The sequence below is a fragment of the Salvelinus alpinus genome, chromosome 23, assembly GCF_045679555.1.
Source record: "Salvelinus alpinus chromosome 23, SLU_Salpinus.1, whole genome shotgun sequence".
NCBI lineage: Eukaryota > Metazoa > Chordata > Actinopteri > Salmoniformes > Salmonidae > Salvelinus > Salvelinus alpinus.
In genome coordinates, this window is record NC_092108.1 from 20,156,625 (window position 1) to 20,174,169 (window position 17,545).

The following is a 17,545-nucleotide window of genomic DNA, read 5'->3' on the forward strand; positions in this document are numbered from 1 at the left end:
TCTGTTTAGCCTTAGGCGTTGGAGCTGAGGTCATATGCAAACAAGGCACAGCCTAGGTCACAGTTTTTATATGCTGAAATATAACTAAGGGACAGATTCCTTGCTCACTTTTCTCTCTCTCTCTCTCTCTCTCTCTCTCTCTCTCTCTCTCTCTCTCTCTCTCTCTCATGCATTCACATTCACCACTCGTTCGCACACATGCAAGCACACACATATTCCTGATGAGTTTTCCTCTCTAATACTGCCACCTAAATATTTTCTTAACTCTTCTTGAACTGCGCTGTTGGGTTAAGGGCTTGTAAGTAAACATTTCACTGTAAATTCCACACTTGTTGTATTCGGCACATGTGACAAATAAAGTTTGATTTGATTTGACCTCCTGGTTCAGAGCTCTAAATTCAACAGAGGTAAAGTCGCCATCATTCTAGAGATAGAGTGCCACCAAGTGGTAGGATTTGAATATGCATGGGTACATGTCTGCAGGTGCCTCTTCAACAGAACTTTGTGAAATCGGCCATAAAAATCCATGGGCCCAAAATGTGAAAATCTTTCAATGTATAGAGGAACCAGACAAGTACAGAATGTATACTATTGTATGTTTTTCTGTAGTGCACCCATTGAAAGGAATCAAAAATAATCTTTGCTAATTGAACTTTTCCCACTTCCTCTTTTCCTCCTTACTTTCCTTCCTTTTTCTGCCATTCCCGTTTCGGTGTTGCTGGCTGTTCCCCTGTTTCAGTGATGCTGGCTGTTTGTTCTGCAGCTCTTACATAAGGGTTTGAACTCCTGAATAGTTGGCAACAAACTACTGAGGGAAAGGACAGAGACAGAATAAATAAAATAGAGGGAGAAATAGAGAAAAAATAAAGAGGGGGAGGGGAGTAGCACAAGCAAATATTTAATTACGGAAAGAGAGAGAGAGACAGAAACCTCAAATATCATAAATCTGTAACTTAATTTCGGATTTCATATGAATAGCAAAAAAAACTCTGGCTTGAGAGAATTTAAACGGGAGGTGAACTTTGGAAGGAGCATGCTGCCAGTGTTCCACAGCCTCCTAGTGTCTGTCACAGTCCTGCTGTAGCTGCCTCCTACCATGCTACTATCTCTGGATTGTCTGGACCTGAAGAGCTGCCTGCTTGTGATCTTTCTGTTCCTACTGCTGGTGGACTTCCTGAAGCACAGAAACCCACCTGAGTTCCCTCCTGGACCATGGCCTCTACCTTTCCTTGGAAATATCTTCATTGGGTTTGGCTACCAGGACATGGACAAGGTAACACTTAGCTACTATATTACAAAGACTTATACCTTAGGCTATACGGTAATGACATATACAGTACCAGTCAAAAGTTTGGACACATCTACTCATTCCAGGGTTTTTCTTTCTTTTTACTATTTTCTACATTGTAGAATAGTCCAGTCCTCTTCTGGCTGTGCCGGGTGGAGATTATAACAGAACATGGCCAAGATGTTCAAATGTTCATAGATGACCAGCAGGGTCAAATAATAATAGTCACAGTGGTTGTCGAGGGTGCAACAGGTCAGCACCTCAGGAGTAAATGTCAGTTGCTTTTCATAGCCGATCATTCAGAGTATCTCTACCGCTCCTGCTGTCTCTAGAGAGTTGAAAACAACAGGTCTGGGACAGGTAGCACGTCCGGTGAACAGGTCAGGGTTCCATAGCCGCAGGCAGAACAGTTGAAACTGGAGCAGCAACACGGCCAGGTGGACTGGGGACAGCAAGGAGTCATCAGGCTAGGTAGTCCTGAGGCATGGTCCTAGGGCTCAGGTCCTCCGAGAGAGAGAAAGATAGAGAGAAAAAGAGAGAATTAGAGAGCATACTTAAATTCACACAGGACACCGGATAAGACAGGAGAAATACTCCAGACATAACAGACTGACCCTAGCCCCCCGACACAAACTACTGCAGCATAAATACTGTAGGCTGAGACAGGAGGGGTCGGGAGACACTGTGGCCCCGTCCGACTATACCCCCGGACAGGGCCAAACAGGCAGGATATAACCCCACCCACTTTGCCAAAGCACAGCCCCCACACCACTAGAGGGATATCTTCAACCACCAACTTACCATCCTGAGACAAGGCCGAGTATAGCCCACGAAGATCTCCCCCACGGCACAACCCAAGGGGGGCGCTAACCTGGACAAGAAGATCACGTCAGTGACTCAACCCACTCAAGTGACGCACCCCTCATAGGGATGGCATGGAAGAGCACCAGTAAGCCAGTGACTCAGCCCCTTTAATAGGGTTAGAGGCAGAGAATCCCCGTGGAGAGAGGGGAACAGGCCAGGCAGGGACAGCAAGGACGGTTCGTTGCTCTAGCGCCTTTCCATTCACCTTCACACTCCTGGGCCAGACTACACTCAATCATAGGACCTAATAGTGAAGACATCAACACTATGAAATAACACATGTAATCATGTAGTAACCAAAAAAGTGTTAAACAAATCAAAATATATTTTATACAGTTGAAGTCAGAAGTTTACACCTTAGCCAAATAAACTCAGCAACAAAAGAAATGTCCTCTAGCGGTCAACTGCGTTTATTTTCAGCAAACTTAACATGTGTAAATATTTGTATGAACATAACAAGATTCAACAACTGAGACATAAACTGAACAAGTTCCACAGACATGTGACTAACATAAATGGAATAATGTGTCCCTGAACAAAGGGTCAAAATCAAAAATAACAGTCAGTATCCGGTGTGGCCACCAGCTGCATTAAGTACTGCAGTGCATCTCCTCCTCATGGACTGCACCAGATTTGCCAGTGTTTGCTGTGAGATGTTACCCCACTCTTCCACCAAGGCACCTGCAAGTTTCTGAACATTTCTGGAGGGAATGGCCCTAGCCCTCATCCTCCGATCCAACAGGTCCCAGACGTGCTCAATGGGATTAAGATCCGGGCTCTTCGCTGGCCATGGCAGCACACTGACATTCCTGTCTTGCAGGAAATCACACACAGAACGAGCCGTATGGCTGGTGGCATTGGCATCATGCTGGAGGGTCATGTCAGGATGAGCCTGCAGGAAGGGTACCACATGAGGGAGGAGGATGTCTTCCCTGTAACGCACAGCGTTGAGATTGCCTGCAATGACAACAAGCTCAGTTCGATGATGCTGTGACACACCGCCCCAGACCATGATAGACCCTCCACCTCGATCCCGCTCCAGAGTACAGGCCTCGGTATAACGCTCATTCCTTCGACAATAAACGCGAATCCGACCATCACCCGGATGTTCGAATGTGCCAATCCTCTGCAGGTGTTGTTACAAGTGGTCTGCGACTGCGAGGACGATCAGCTGTCCGTCCTGTCTCCCTGTAGCGCTGTCTTAGTACGGACATTGCAATTTATTGCCCTGGCCACATCTGCAGTCCTCATGCCTCCTTGCAGCATGCCTAAGGCACGCTCACGCAAATGAGCAGGGACCCTGGGCATCTTTCTTTTGGTGTGTTTCAGAGTCAGTAGAAAGGCCTCTTTAGTGTCCAAAGTGTTCATAACTGTGACCTTAATTGCCTACCATCTGTAAGCGGTTAGTGTCTTAACGACCGTTCCACAGGTGCATGTTCATTAATTGTTTATGGTTCATTGAACAAGCATGGGAAACTGTGTTTAAACCATTTACAATGAAGATCTGTGAAGTTATTTGGATTTTTAAGAATTATCTTTGAAAGATAGGGTCCTGAAAAAGGGACGTTTCTTTTTTTGCTGAGTTTACATTTAAAAAATGTTTTTAATACATTTAAACAGTTTACATTTTTCACAATTCCTGACATTTAATCCTAGTAAAAATGTATTCCCTGTCTTAGGTCAGTTAGGATCACCACTTTATTTTAAGAATGTGAAATGTCAGAATAATAGTAGAGAGAATTATTTATGTCAGCTTTTATTTCTTTCATCACATTCCCAGTGGGTCAGAAGTTTACATACACTCAATTAGTATTTGGTAACATTGCCTTTAAATTGTTTAACTTGGGTCAAACATTTCGGGTAGCCTTCCACAAGCTTCCCACAGTAAGTTGGGTGAATTTTGGCACATTCCTCCTGACAGAGCTGGTGTAACTGAGTTAGATTTGTAGGCCTCCTTGCTCTCACACGCTTTTTCAGTTCTGCCCACAAATTTTCTATAGGCTTGAAGTCAAAGCTTTGTGATGGCCACTCCAATACCTTGACTTTGTTGTCCTTAAGACATTTTGCCACAACTTTGGAAGTATGCTTGGGGTCATTGTCCATTTGGAAGACCCATTTGCGACCAAGCTTTAACTTCCTGACTGATGTCTTGAGATGTTGTTTCAATATATACACATAACTTTCCATCCTCATGATGCCATCTATTTTGTGAAGTGCACCAGTCCCTCCTGCAGCAAAGCACCCCCACAACATGTTGCTGCCACCCCCGTGCTTCACGGTTGGGATGGTGTTCTTCGGCTTGCAAGCCTCCCCCTTTTTCCTCTAAACATAACGATGGTCATTATTGCCAAACAGTTATATATTTTTTTCATCAGACCAGAGGAGATTTCTCCAAAAAGTACGATCTTTGTCCCCATGTGGAGTTGCAAACCGTAGTCTGGCTTTTTTATGGCGGTTTTGGAGCAGTGGCTTCTTCCTTGCTGAGCTGCCTTTCAGGTAATGTAGATATAGGACTCGTTTTACTGTGGATATAGATACTTTTGTATCCGTTTCCTCCAGCATCTTCACAAGGTACTTTGCTGTTGTTCTTGGATTGATCTGCACTTTTCGCACCAAAGTACATTTATCTCTAGGAGACAGAACACTTCTCCTTCCTGAGCGGTATGATGGCTGCGTGGTACCATGGTGTTTATACTTGCGTACTATTGTTTGTACAGATGAACGTGGTACCTTCAGGCATTTGGAAATTGCTCCCAAGGATGAACCAGACTTGTGGAGGTCTACAATTGTCTTCTGAGGTCTTGGCTGATTTCTTTCGATTTTCCCATGATGTCAAGCAAAGAGGCACTGTGTTTGAAGGTAGGCCTTGAAATACATCCACAGGTACGCCTCCAATTGACTCAAATTATGTCAATTAGCCTATCAGAAGCTTCTAAAGCCATGATATCATTTTCTGGAATTTTCCAAGCTGTTTAAAGGCACAGTCAACTTAGTGTATGTAAACTTCTGACCCACTGGAATTGTGATACAGTGACTTATAAGTGAAATAATCTGTCTGTAAACAATTGTTGGAAAAATTACTTGTGTCTTGCACAAAGTAGATGTCCTATCCAACCTGCCAAAACTATAGTTTGTTAACAAGAAATTTGTGGAGTGGTTGAAAAACAAGTTTTAATGACTCCAACCTAAGTGTATGTAAATGTCACGACTTCCGCTGAGGTTGGTCCCTCTACTTGTTCGGGCGGCGGTCGACGTCACCGGTCTTCTAGCCATCGCTGACCCATCTTTAATTTTCCATTGGGTTTGTCTTTATTTTCTACACACCTGGTTTTCATTATCCCATTACATGTTCATGTATTTAACCCTCTGTTTCCCCCATGTTTGTTGTGCGTGATTATTTCTATGTTCAGTTCGGTTCAAGATGGCTGGTTTTTCGACGGGTGCTGTGTTCACCCGTGTTCATAACCGTTGGTTATTGGTCAAGTGTATTTGTTTACCTTGTGCCTTTATTTTCTGAGTAAAGTACATTGCTCACTCATTTTGCTCTCCTGCGCCTGACTTCATGCACCAGCTACACCACCTTCTGACAGTAAACTTCCGACTTCAACTGTATTTGAGATTCTTTAAAGTAGCCACCTTGATGACAGCTTTGCACACTCTTGGCATTCTCTCAACCAGCTTCATGAGGTAGTCACCTAGAATGCATTTAAATTAACAGGTGTGCCTTTTTAAAAGTTAATTTGTGGAATTTCTTTCGTTCTTAATGCGTTTGAGCCAATCAGTTGTTTTGTGACTAGGTAGAGGTGGTGTACAGAAAAAAGCCCTATTTGGTAAAAGACCAAGTCCATATTATGGCAAGAACAGCTCAAATAAGCAAAGAGAAACGACAGTCCATCATTACTTTAGGACATGAAGGTCAGTCAGTCAATCAGTCAGTCAGTCATTTCAAGAACTTTCTTCAAGTGCAGTCGCAAAAACTATCAAGCGCTATGATGAAACTGGCTCTCATGAGGACCGCCACAGGAAGGGAAGACCCAGAGTTACCTCTGCTGCAGAGGATAAGTTCATTAGAGTTACTGTTATGAGAATTCTTTTCTCATGTTCATTAACTGAACTTCAATTAAAATACTCTGTCTGTTACTAAGAATTTGTAAGGTTCTTATTAAAATGAAACAGTCTACTTAGTCAGCAGGTTTATTTACGAGAGCTCTGCTTAACATTTTCCTGTACATTGGTCTATATCTTCAATCCAAGATGGCGTAGCAGTCGGACGTGTGTTTGTATTGTCCTGTAGCGTGTAAATAGTAAATAGTAGATAGTCTTCGTATTTTTCGTATACATTTCGTATATATTTTAATTTCACTTTCCATCTAGGAACTGAATATACATTCCTACATTCCGCCTCACCCAATGTGGTACGGACCTGCTATTTTTTTTATACTTTAGAACCGTAACCCCAAGCAGAAGCTAGCCAGATAACTAGCTACTAGCTAGTAGTCAGTTAGCCACTGCTGCGGTCTCCACCCTCAACTCGGACACAGCCAGCTTCAATACCGGGCCAATACCTGCCAGTCTGCAAGCGCGATATCAACCCAGAGCATATAGGACTGCTTTTTCTCTACCACATCACCGGATTCCTGACGCAAGCTCTGGACAATTACACCGTATCATCACAGCTAGCTAGCTGCAACCGAGTGGCTACTACTGGCTAACACCTCTGTCCCGAAGCAAGCACCAGTTAGCCTTGAGCTAGCCTCGAGCTAGGCCCATCTGCCGGCTAGCTGCAAGCGCGATATCAACCCAGAGCATATAGGACTGCTTTTTCTCTACCACATCACCGGATTCCTGACGCAAGCTCTGGACAATTACACCGTATCATCACAGCTAGCTAGCTGCAACCGAGTGGCTACTACTGGCTAACACCTCTGTCCCGAAGCAAGCACCAGTTAGCCTTGAGCTAGCCTCGAGCTAGGCCCATCTGCCGGCTAGCTGAAGAGGTCTACCAGCGAATTCTTGGGCTACAATACCAGCTACAAGCTAATTTAGCCATTTTTTTTTTGCCGCTGCTAGTAGCTTTTTACCTTCTGCACAGACACCAGCCCTGTTATTAGCCTGGATATTACTCACCAATTTACCAGCATCGGACTGTCTCTCGACAACAACGCCGGATTCCTGCCGTAATCCCTGAGCCACTGCTTCTGATCCTCACAGCTAGCTTGCGGCTAGCGCAGCTGCCACGAAGCTAGCACCAGTTAGCAAACACAATTCTACAATTCACAACCTCTCTTTCGCCATCGCCATCTGGCTTGGATTCTCTGTCGACACAACCACGTCTGAGCAGACCCCCTCCGTCTGAGCAGACCACCCCCCGGGCTACTAACTTTAAACGCCGCGTGCTAGCTTAGTGGAGGCCTCCTCTGCTCCATCTACGGCTGCCCCCTGGACACTATGATCACTTGGCTACATAGCTGATGCATGCTTGACTGTCCATTAATTCACGGTACTCCATTCTGTTTATTTGTGTTTTATCTGTCGGCTCTGTGCTTTAACTCAGGATCTGTGTGTAGTTAATCCGACCCTCTCTGCCTAGTCGTCGCCATTTTTACCTGTTGTTGCTGTGTTAGACTAGCACCCTGTTATTGCTGCTGTTATCTTACCTGTTGTTTTAGCTAGCTCTCCCAATCAAGACCTGCAATCACTTTATGCCTTATTGTATGTCTCTCTCAAATATCAATATGCCTTGCATACTGTTGTTCAGGCTAGTTTTCATTATCATTGTTTTGGTTTGCAATGGACCCTGTAGTTCCACTCTCCGTACCTCTGATACCCCCTTTGTCCCACCCCCCACACATGCGGTGACCTCACCCATTGAGACCAGCATGTCCAGAGATACAACCTCTCTTATCATCACCCAGTGCCTGGGCTTGCCTCCGCTGTACCCGCGCCCCTCCATACCCCTGTCTGCACATTATGCCCAGAATCTATTCTACCACGCCCATAAATCTGCTCCTTTTATTCTTTGTCCCCAACGCTCTAGGCGACCAGTTTTGATAGCCTTTAGCCGCACCCTCATCCTACTACTCCTCTGTTCCTCGGGTGATGTGGAGGTAAACCCAGGCCCTGCATGTCCCCAGTCACCCTCATTTGTTGACTTCTGCGATCAAAAAAGCCTTGGCCTCATGCATGTCAACATCAGAAGCCTCCTCCCTAAGTTTGCCTTACTCACCGCTTTAGCACACTCTGCCAATCCTGATGTCCTTGCCGTGTCCGAATCCTGGCTTAGGAAGGCCACCAAAAATTCTGAGATTTCCATACCCAACTATAACACTTTCCGTCAAGATAGAACTGCCAAAGGGGGAGGAGTTGCAATCTACTGCAGAGATAACCTGCAAAGTTCTGTCATACTTTCCAGGTCTATGCCCAAACAGTTCGAACTTCTAATTTTAAAAATTAATCTCTCCAGAAATAAGTCTCTCACTGTTGCCGCCTGCTACCGACCCCCCTCAGCTCCCAGCTGTGCCCTGGACACCATCTGTGAATTGATCGCTCCCCATCTAGCTTCAGAGTTTGTTCTGTTAGGTGACCTAAACTGGGATATGCTTAACACCCCGGCAGTCCTACAATCCAAGCTTGATGCCCTCAATCTCACACAAATCATCAAGGAACCCACCAGGTACAACCCTAAATCCGTAAACATGGGCACCCTAATAGACATTATCCTGACCAACCTGCCCTCCAAATACACCTCTGCTGTCTTCAATCAAGATCTCAGCGATCACTGCCTCATTGCCTGTATCCGCCACGGGTCCGCGGTCAAACGACCACCCCTCATCACTGTCAAACGCTCCCTAAAACACTTCTGCGAGCAGGCCTTTCTAATCGACCTGGCCCGGGTACCCTGGAAGGATATTGACCTCATCCCGTCAGTTGAGGATGCCTGGTCATTCTTTAAATGTTACTTCCTCACCATATTAGACAAGCATGCTCCGTTCAAAAAATGCAGAACCAAGAACAGATATAGCCCTTGGTTCACTCCAGACCTGACTGCCCTCGACCAGCACAAAAACATCCTGTGGCGAACTGCAATAGCATCGAAGAGCCCCCGCGATATGCAACTGTTCAGGGAAGTCAGGAACCAATACACGCAGTCAGTCAGGAAAGCAAAGGCCAGCTTTTTCAAGCAGAAATTCGCATCCTGTAGCTCTAACTCCAAAAAGTTCTGGGATACTGTAAAGTCCATGGAGAACAAGAGCACCTCCTCCCAGCTGCCCACTGCACTGAGGCTAGGTAACACGGTCACCACCGATAAATCCGTGATAATCGAAGACTTCAACAAGCATTTCTCAATGGCTGGCCATGCCTTCCTCCTGGCGACTCCAACCTTGGCAAACAGCCCCGCCCCCCCCGCTGCTACTCGCCCAAGCCTCCCCAGCTTCTCCTTTACCCAAATCCAGATAGCAGATGTTCTGAAAGAGCTGGAAAACCTGGACCCATACAAATCAGCTGGGCTTGACAATCTGGACCCCCTATTTCTGAAACTGTCCGCCGCCATTGTCGCACCCCCTATTACCAGCCTGTTCAACCTCTCCTTCGTATCATCTGAGATCCCCAAGGATTGGAAAGCTGCCGCGGTCATCCCCCTCTTCAAAGGGGGAGACACCCTGGACCCAAACTGTTACAGACCTATATCCATCCTGCCCTGCCTATCTAAGGTCTTCGAAAGCCAAGTCAACAAACAGATCACTGACCATCTCGAATCCCACCGTACCTTCTCCGCTGTGCAATCCGGTTTCCGAGCCGGTCACGGGTGCACCTCAGCCACGCTCAAGGTACTAAACGACATCATAACCGCCATCGATAAAAGACATTACTGTGCAGCCGTCTTCATCGACCTGGCCAAGGCTTTCGACTCTGTCAATCACCATATTCTTATCGGCAGACTCAGTAGCCTCGGTTTTTCTAATGACTGCCTTGCCTGGTTCACCAACTACTTTGCAGACAGAGTTCAGTGTGTCAAATCGGAGGGCATGTTGTCCAGTCCTCTGGCAGTCTCTATGGGGGTACCACAGGGTTCAATTCTCGGGCCGACTCTTTTCTCTGTATACATCAATGATGTTGCTCTTGCTGCGGGTGATTCCCTGATCCACCTCTACGCAGACGACACCATTCTATATACTTCCGGCCCTTCCTTGGACACTGTGCTATCTAACCTCCAAACGAGCTTCAATGCCATACAACACTCCTTCCGTGGCCTCCAACTGCTCTTAAACGCTAGTAAAACCAAATGCATGCTTTTCAACCGTTCGCTGCCTGCACCCGCACGCCCGACTAGCATCACCACCCTGGACGGTTCCGACCTAGAATATGTGGACATCTATAAGTACCTAGGTGTCTGGCTAGACTGCAAACTCTCCTTCCAGACTCATATCAAACATCTCCAATCCAAAATCAAATCAAGAATCGGCTTTCTATTCCGCAACAAAGCCTCCTTCACTCACGCCGCCAAACTTACCCTAGTAAAACTGACTATCCTACCGATCCTCGACTTCGGCGATGTCATCTACAAAATAGCTTCCAACACTCTACTCAGCAAACTGGATGCAGTTTATCACAGTGCCATTCGTTTTGTTACTAAAGCACCTTATACGACCCACCACTGCGACCTGTATGCCCTAGTCGGCTGGCCCTCGCTACATGTTCGTCGTCAGACCCACTGGCTCCAGGTCATCTACAAGGCTATGCTAGGTAAAGTGCCGCCTTATCTCAGTTCACTGGTCACGATGGCTACACCCACCCGCAGCACGCGCTCCAGCAGGTGTATCTCACTGATCATCCCTAAAGCTAAAACCTCATTTGGACGCCTTTCCTTCCAGTTCTCTGCTGCCTGCGACTGGAACGAATTGCAAAAATCTCTGAAGTTGGAGACTTTTATCTCCCTCAACAACTTTAAAAATCTGCTATCCGAGCAGCTAACCGATCGCTGCAGCTGTACATAGTCCATCTGTAAACTACCCACCCAATTTACCTACCTCACCCCCCCATACTGCTTTTATTTATTTACTTTTCTGCTCTTTTGCACACCAGTATCTCTTCTTGCACATGATCATCTGATGATTTATCACTCCAGTGTTAATCTGCTAAATTGTAATTATTCGATTTATTGCCTACCTCATGCCTTTTGCACACATTGTATATAGATTCTCTTTTTTTCTACCATGTTATTGACTTGTTTATTGTTTACTCCATGTGTAACTCTGTGTTGTCTGTTCACACTGCTATGCTTTATCTTGGCCAGGTCGCAGTTGCAAATGAGAACTTGTTCTCAACTAGCCTACCTGGTTAAATAAAGGTGAAATAAAAAATAAAAAATAAAAATATATACCTCACATTTCGTCATAAATGTCCCTCCTCTCAGAAACAATGACAATATAGTTCACAAGTCTTCTCCTTCTCATACATTGCCTGCCACCTGTTATACAATCTACTACAAGCTGAAATTCTAATAAATTTCATACAATCATACAGTGACAGGGTAGATTTCTGTTAGTTATAGTTCTACGTTAAATGTATATATAATTTAGTCATTATTCATAAAAATCATAACAGTTACCAACCTCAGAAATTGCAGCCCAAATAAATGCGTCACAGAGTTCAAGTAACAGACAGATCTCAACATCAACTGTTCAGAGGAGACTGCAGGAATCAGGCCTTCATGGTCGAATTGCTGCAAAGAAACCACTACTAAAGGACCCCAATAAGAAGAAGAGACTTGCTTGGGCCAAGAAACATGAGCAATGGACATTAGACCGGTGGAAATCTGTCCTTTGGTCTAATTTGAGATTTTTGTGTCCAAACCTTTGACTGGTACTGTACAAACAGCATCAAAAAATTCAAGGCCGATCAATTTATGCAAATAATGTTTTGTTGCTTGTTACAAAGATCTTTCTTTAAGTTTTCCTGCGATTGTTTTTAGGTTGCTGAACAGTTCGGCAATATTTTCAGCCTTCGGTGGGGTTGGGAGAAGGTGGTGTTTGTGTCTGGGTACAAGATGGTGAAGGATGTTTTAATGACTCAGGGAGATAACTTTTTAGACCGACCTGCATCTCCTCTCTTTAGTGATGTTTTCAAAGACTGTGGTAAGACCTGCTATTTACATTTTCATATATAATTTCACTCACCATCGTTACTGTTTAATTAAAATTATTTTCAAGTAACCATGAAACTCTATTTCAAAAGGAATCTCTGTAAGTAATGGATACAGATGGAGGAGGCAACGGCAGTTCTCGGTGGCCCACCTAAAACACGTTGGTGAGGGGAAGAGAACCCTGGAGCTTCATGTGCAGCAGGAGTGTAACTTCCTGTGTCAGGCCTTCCAACAGGAAATGGGTGAGCTGCTGTAAACAAACCAATCACAATTTACAGTGAAAAACATTAAAATAAGATTTCTGGTTGTGACTTTAGAATACAAATTAAGAGTTTTCAGTGCATTTTCCTTATTATTGTAATTGTACATTGTGCATTTCAAGTTCTATGTAATACAAAGGTAACATTGTGTCTACTTAAGAACAGTACTTAAATGTAACCCAACAGGAGGGCCATTCAACCCCCAACTCATAATAAACAGTGCTGCTGCAAACAGCATTGGATTCTTGGTGTTTGGAAAGCGATTTGACTACAACGCTACAGACTTCCAGAACCGTCTGCGACTGAGCCAGGAGTCCATGCTATTGATAGGCAACCCTCTGGTTCAGGTGGGTTCCCCTGTGCTGATGAGATGACGCAACAAGGCTATAGAAGGAGGATGGGCTCATTGTAATGGCTGGAATGGAATAAATGGAATGGTACCAAACACATAAAAACAGCTTGTTTGACTCCGTTCCATTGATTCCATTCCAGCCATTACAATGAGCCAGTCCTCCTATTGCTTCTCCCACCAGCCTCCTCTGCTATATGCAGCTCAGTAAAGTGATACACGTATTAGTTGTGTTCACCATACACCATACCTTCTCATTAGCCCCTAGTATACATCTCACATTTTTCTTTGAAGCACAACTTCAGGATATATAATTATGTCCCCTTTTTCTCTTAGCTGTATGATGTATTTCCATGGCTGTTCAAGCGTTTGCCTGGGCTGCGTTCTGGTCCCCATGTGACAATTCTTTCCAACTATGCAAAGATTGTGTCATTCCTGAGAAAAGAAATAGAGAAACATAAGAAGGACTGGGATCCCTTTGATCACCGGGACTACATTGACTCCTACATCGGAGAAATAGACAAGGTGATGCCTGTATATCAGTTTCTTTGTCTGTGTATGTACAGTATATTGTCACTTTTATTGCCTGTGCAACATGTTCAGTCATGAAATTAACTTGAATATTGACTTGCCATCTTTAATGGTCTCAACAGTCATAAAAGCTTTTGACTACTGCCATGGGTCTTTTAGGTACAACATCCGAGACAGTTGATAGTAATGTTTCATCCTGTTCTTGTATTTGATAATACCTCCTTCAGAAGAAGAGGGACATCGAGGCTGGGTTCCACTCAGAGAACTTGGTGTATTGCAGTCTGGACTTGTTTGAGGCTGGAACAGAGACCATAACCAATACTTTACGTTGGGCTCTGCTCTACATGGTGAAGTACCCTGATGTTCAGGGTAGGTATAGTGCTCTATAGACTAGAGTCATACCGTGAGCTCCAAAAGTATTGGGACAGTGACAATTTTTTGTTGTTGTTTTGGCTCTGTACTCCAGGACTTTGGATTGGAATTGATACAATGACTATCAGGTTAAAGTGCAGACTGTCAGCTTTAATTTGAGGGTATTTTCATCCATATCGGGTTAACCGTTTAGAAATTACAACACTCTTCATACATAGTCCCCCCATTTTAGAGGACCAAAAGTATTGGGGGAAATTCACTTATGTGTATTAAAATAGTAAAAAGTAAAGTATTTGGTCCCATATTCATAGCACGCAATAACTACATCAAGCTTGTGACTCTACAAATGTGTTTGATGCATTTGCTGTTTGCCCAATAGAAATGAATGGTCAGTTAATTTCTATTTCTATCGTGAATAATGATGAGAAAGTTAGACTCACAAATATCATACCCCCAAGACATGCTAACCTCTCACCATTGCAATAACAGGGGAGGCTGGCATTTGTGTGTGTGTGTGTGTGTGGGGGGGATATGATATTTGTGCGTCTGTAACTTTCTCACTCATCATTATTCACGATTCATTGAGGATTATCTGTAATCATGGTAGCATCCACATTAATGTAGACGTGTTTAGAAACGTTCTATTCTTATTTACAATAAAAGTGACTCCAAAATGACATAATACATTATTTACCATTAATTTCTATAGGGCACAAAATAATCTGAAACACATCCAAAATAAACAGTAAATGCATCCAACAAATTTGTAGAGTCACAATCTTGATGTAGCCATTGCATGCTATGAATATGAGACTAAATACTTAACTTTTTACTACTTTAATACACATAAGTGAATTTTTCCTAATACTTTTGGTCCCCTAAACTGGGGGGACTATGGGCAAAAAGTGTTGTAATTTTCAAACTGTTCACCTGATATGGATAAAAATACCCTCAAAGTAAAGCTGACAGTCTGCGCTATAACCTCATTGTATCAAATCCAAAGTGCTGGAAGACAGAGACAACATTTTTTTTTTTTATCTCTGTCCCAATACTTTTGGAGCTCACTGTATACAGTATATCCAATTCTTAAAGCTATGCTATACACCAACCAACCTACAAACAGCCTCTGAATAACTAAGCAGCTACAGCCAACCAACAAACAACCACTTTCTGACCAAACAGCACATCAACAAAACTAAGTTGAGTCATAACTAAGTTCTAAGCCATTTGAATCCCTCTTCATCTTCCCAGAGAATGTCCAGGAAGAGATCAAAAGTGTGATTGGCCAGTCTCGCCAGCCCTGCCTTGCTGATAGGGTGAGCATGCCCTACACAGACGCTGTGATCCACGAGACACAGAGAATGGCCAACATACTGCCTCTCAATATCAGGATGTCAAGCAAAGATGCTACCATGGGGGGATATTTCATACCCAAGGTGAGACAGACTGTACAGTATCACCTCAATTCATTTCTCTGTGGGGGAGTTAGAAGATATGCTCATTTGTCCTGAACTTCCACACTTTCTTTAGTGCTGTTTTAATGCGAGAACTCTGGTGAATAAAATGTTCAGTGTATTTGTTACATTATGGAAAATACCATCCCATGGAAATGATGTTTACATTTTTTGTTTGAAGTTCTATGGTTTTAAAAGGTTATTTCAAGCATGCTTTCTCATCATCCCCTCCATAGGGCACTAAAGTGATAGTCAACCTCTCCTCAGTGTTACGTGACCAGACAGAATGGGAGACGGCAGACCACTTCAACCCACAACATTTCCTGGATGTGCATGGTCACTTCCGGAAAAGGGAGGCTTTTTTCCCATTTTCTGCAGGTTGGTCCCTAGATTCAATTTCATCCGCTCTTGCCCTAAATTCCACCCACATACAATGTAGCTCTACTAACTCTATTCTAGCTTTCACAAAATGAAAAAAAACCCAGCCTGCCTACAAAGCCTGTGTTATGTGATACAGTAGCGGTAATAATAACTCTGTCCCTGTACCCTGCGTATACCCATTTCTCTCTCTCCCTCTCTCTGCTCCTAGGAAAGAGGGCTTGTCTGGGGCAGTCGCTGGCCCGCATGGAGCTCTTCCTCTTTTTCACCTCCCTCCTCCAGAGGTTCACCATCTCTACATCCCCTGGAGAGGAACCACCAAGCCTGGAGCCCCAGGGAGTGGCCATCCAGTCCCCTAAACCCTTCACTATCTGTGCCTCCACATGGTGATGGTTCACCACCATTATAGTTCCGTTTTGGAGAAGAAGAGGAATACATTTTATTGTCCATTTTCCTATGGAAATCGGTCTTTTTGCTTTTAACCCTACCCCCTCCCAAATCAAACACACACACCCTCGAAGGGTTGGAAGCACAGGGTCAGCCATGGTGCAGCGCCACTGGAGAAGTTTCAGGTTAAGGGCACAACGGCAGATTGTATGATACACTGAATTACTGAGCACTGTCTGCATGCTTAACATAATGTATACACAGTATTATATTTACAGTGTCCCCCCTTTCTTAAAGGTCCAACGCAGCCATTTTTATCTCAATATCAAATAATTTCTGGGTAACAATTAAGTACCTTACTGTGATTGTTTTAAATTAAAATGGTCAAAAATAAACAAAAATAGCTCCTTAGAAAATAGCAATTTCTCAAGCAAGAATTTTGCTGTTATTGGCAGAGAGGTTTGGAACTCTCTTTCTTATTGGTCTATTAACTAATTTACTGAATGGTGATGTCACCATGGAAAGCCAAAACTCTCTCCCACCAAAACAGGCTGAAATTTCAGGCAGTCTTTTCAAACAGCTCTCAAACTAAAAGGGCATTATCATAATTTTCACAATATCATCCCAACCTATATATTATATATATATATATATATATAAAACACATGAAAATCACATTATTGACTGCACTGGGCCTTTAATAGTTTAATTCAGGGGCGCACATTTCACTGGGAACAGCATTAATGTGCCCACATTCTGAAATTACATTTTTGTCTCCCCAGTTTTATCATTGGAATGTGATACAAAACGAGGCAACAGTGTGTTTTAGGATCATGCGGATGCCTCCGAGCGGTCGGGTAGACTTTTTGGAGTGTTTTCCGACTGGATAGAAGAAGAAAAATAATAATAATAAAAAAAAAAGTTATGTCCCCCCCACTTCTAAAACCAAAGTTGCGCCCCTGGTTTAAGTAATTTGTACTTTGAACGTAACCCTTCTAGCATTTTGAAAAGATCCAGTCTTACAGCATTGTTTGATTAAAGTCACAATTCTGTACAACAGAACAAATGTATGTCTTATTTACATTTCATGCTAGTTCATCTCGTGTGATCACTTCAGCTATTCAGACGGCACAATAATTGGGCTCCACAAATACAGGCTCTGGACTTTGGCCATCACTGAACAATCCCATGTGATTTTTCTGTTTCTTCTGTTTGATAGTGGAGTTTTGAATCCACCGACCCCAGCAGTCATTGAGGAATCTGTAAGTGGGAAAGAGGCTCACTCGAGGGATGGTTTATTCTTTTTTTATTCTTTAAAAAAAATGTAACCTTTATTTAACCAGGTAGAAACAGTCAATAATACAGTAGAAAAATACGTCTATATACAATGTTAGCAAATGAGGTGAGATAAGGGAGGTAAAGGCAAAAAAGGCCATGGTGGCGAGGTAAATACAATATAGCAAGTAAAACATTGGAATGGTAGATTTGCAGTGGAAGAATGTGCAAAGTAGAAATAGA

At 43.6% G+C, this 17,545-nt stretch overlaps 1 protein-coding gene across 2 annotated transcripts; it reads left to right on the forward strand.

Moving 5' to 3' along the window:
• Nucleotides 1–838: 838 nt before the first annotated feature.
• Nucleotides 839–16,686, forward strand: LOC139550503 (cytochrome P450 2J2-like). 2 transcript variants are annotated; one of them, XM_071361435.1, is made up of 9 exons: nucleotides 839–1,273; nucleotides 12,126–12,288; nucleotides 12,389–12,538; nucleotides 12,743–12,903; nucleotides 13,242–13,430; nucleotides 13,667–13,805; nucleotides 15,060–15,244; nucleotides 15,499–15,640; nucleotides 15,852–16,686. In XM_071361435.1, exons 1-9 carry the CDS (start codon nucleotides 1,097–1,099, stop codon nucleotides 16,028–16,030), a joined length of 1,485 nt encoding a protein of 494 aa, XP_071217536.1. In that variant the 5' UTR covers nucleotides 839–1,096; the 3' UTR covers nucleotides 16,031–16,686. The 2 variants fall into 2 exon arrangements, with proteins under 2 accessions (XP_071217536.1, XP_071217535.1); XM_071361434.1 differs by having other exon boundaries at nucleotides 841–1,273; nucleotides 13,664–13,805.
• The last annotated feature ends 859 nt before the right edge of the window (nucleotides 16,687–17,545 follow it).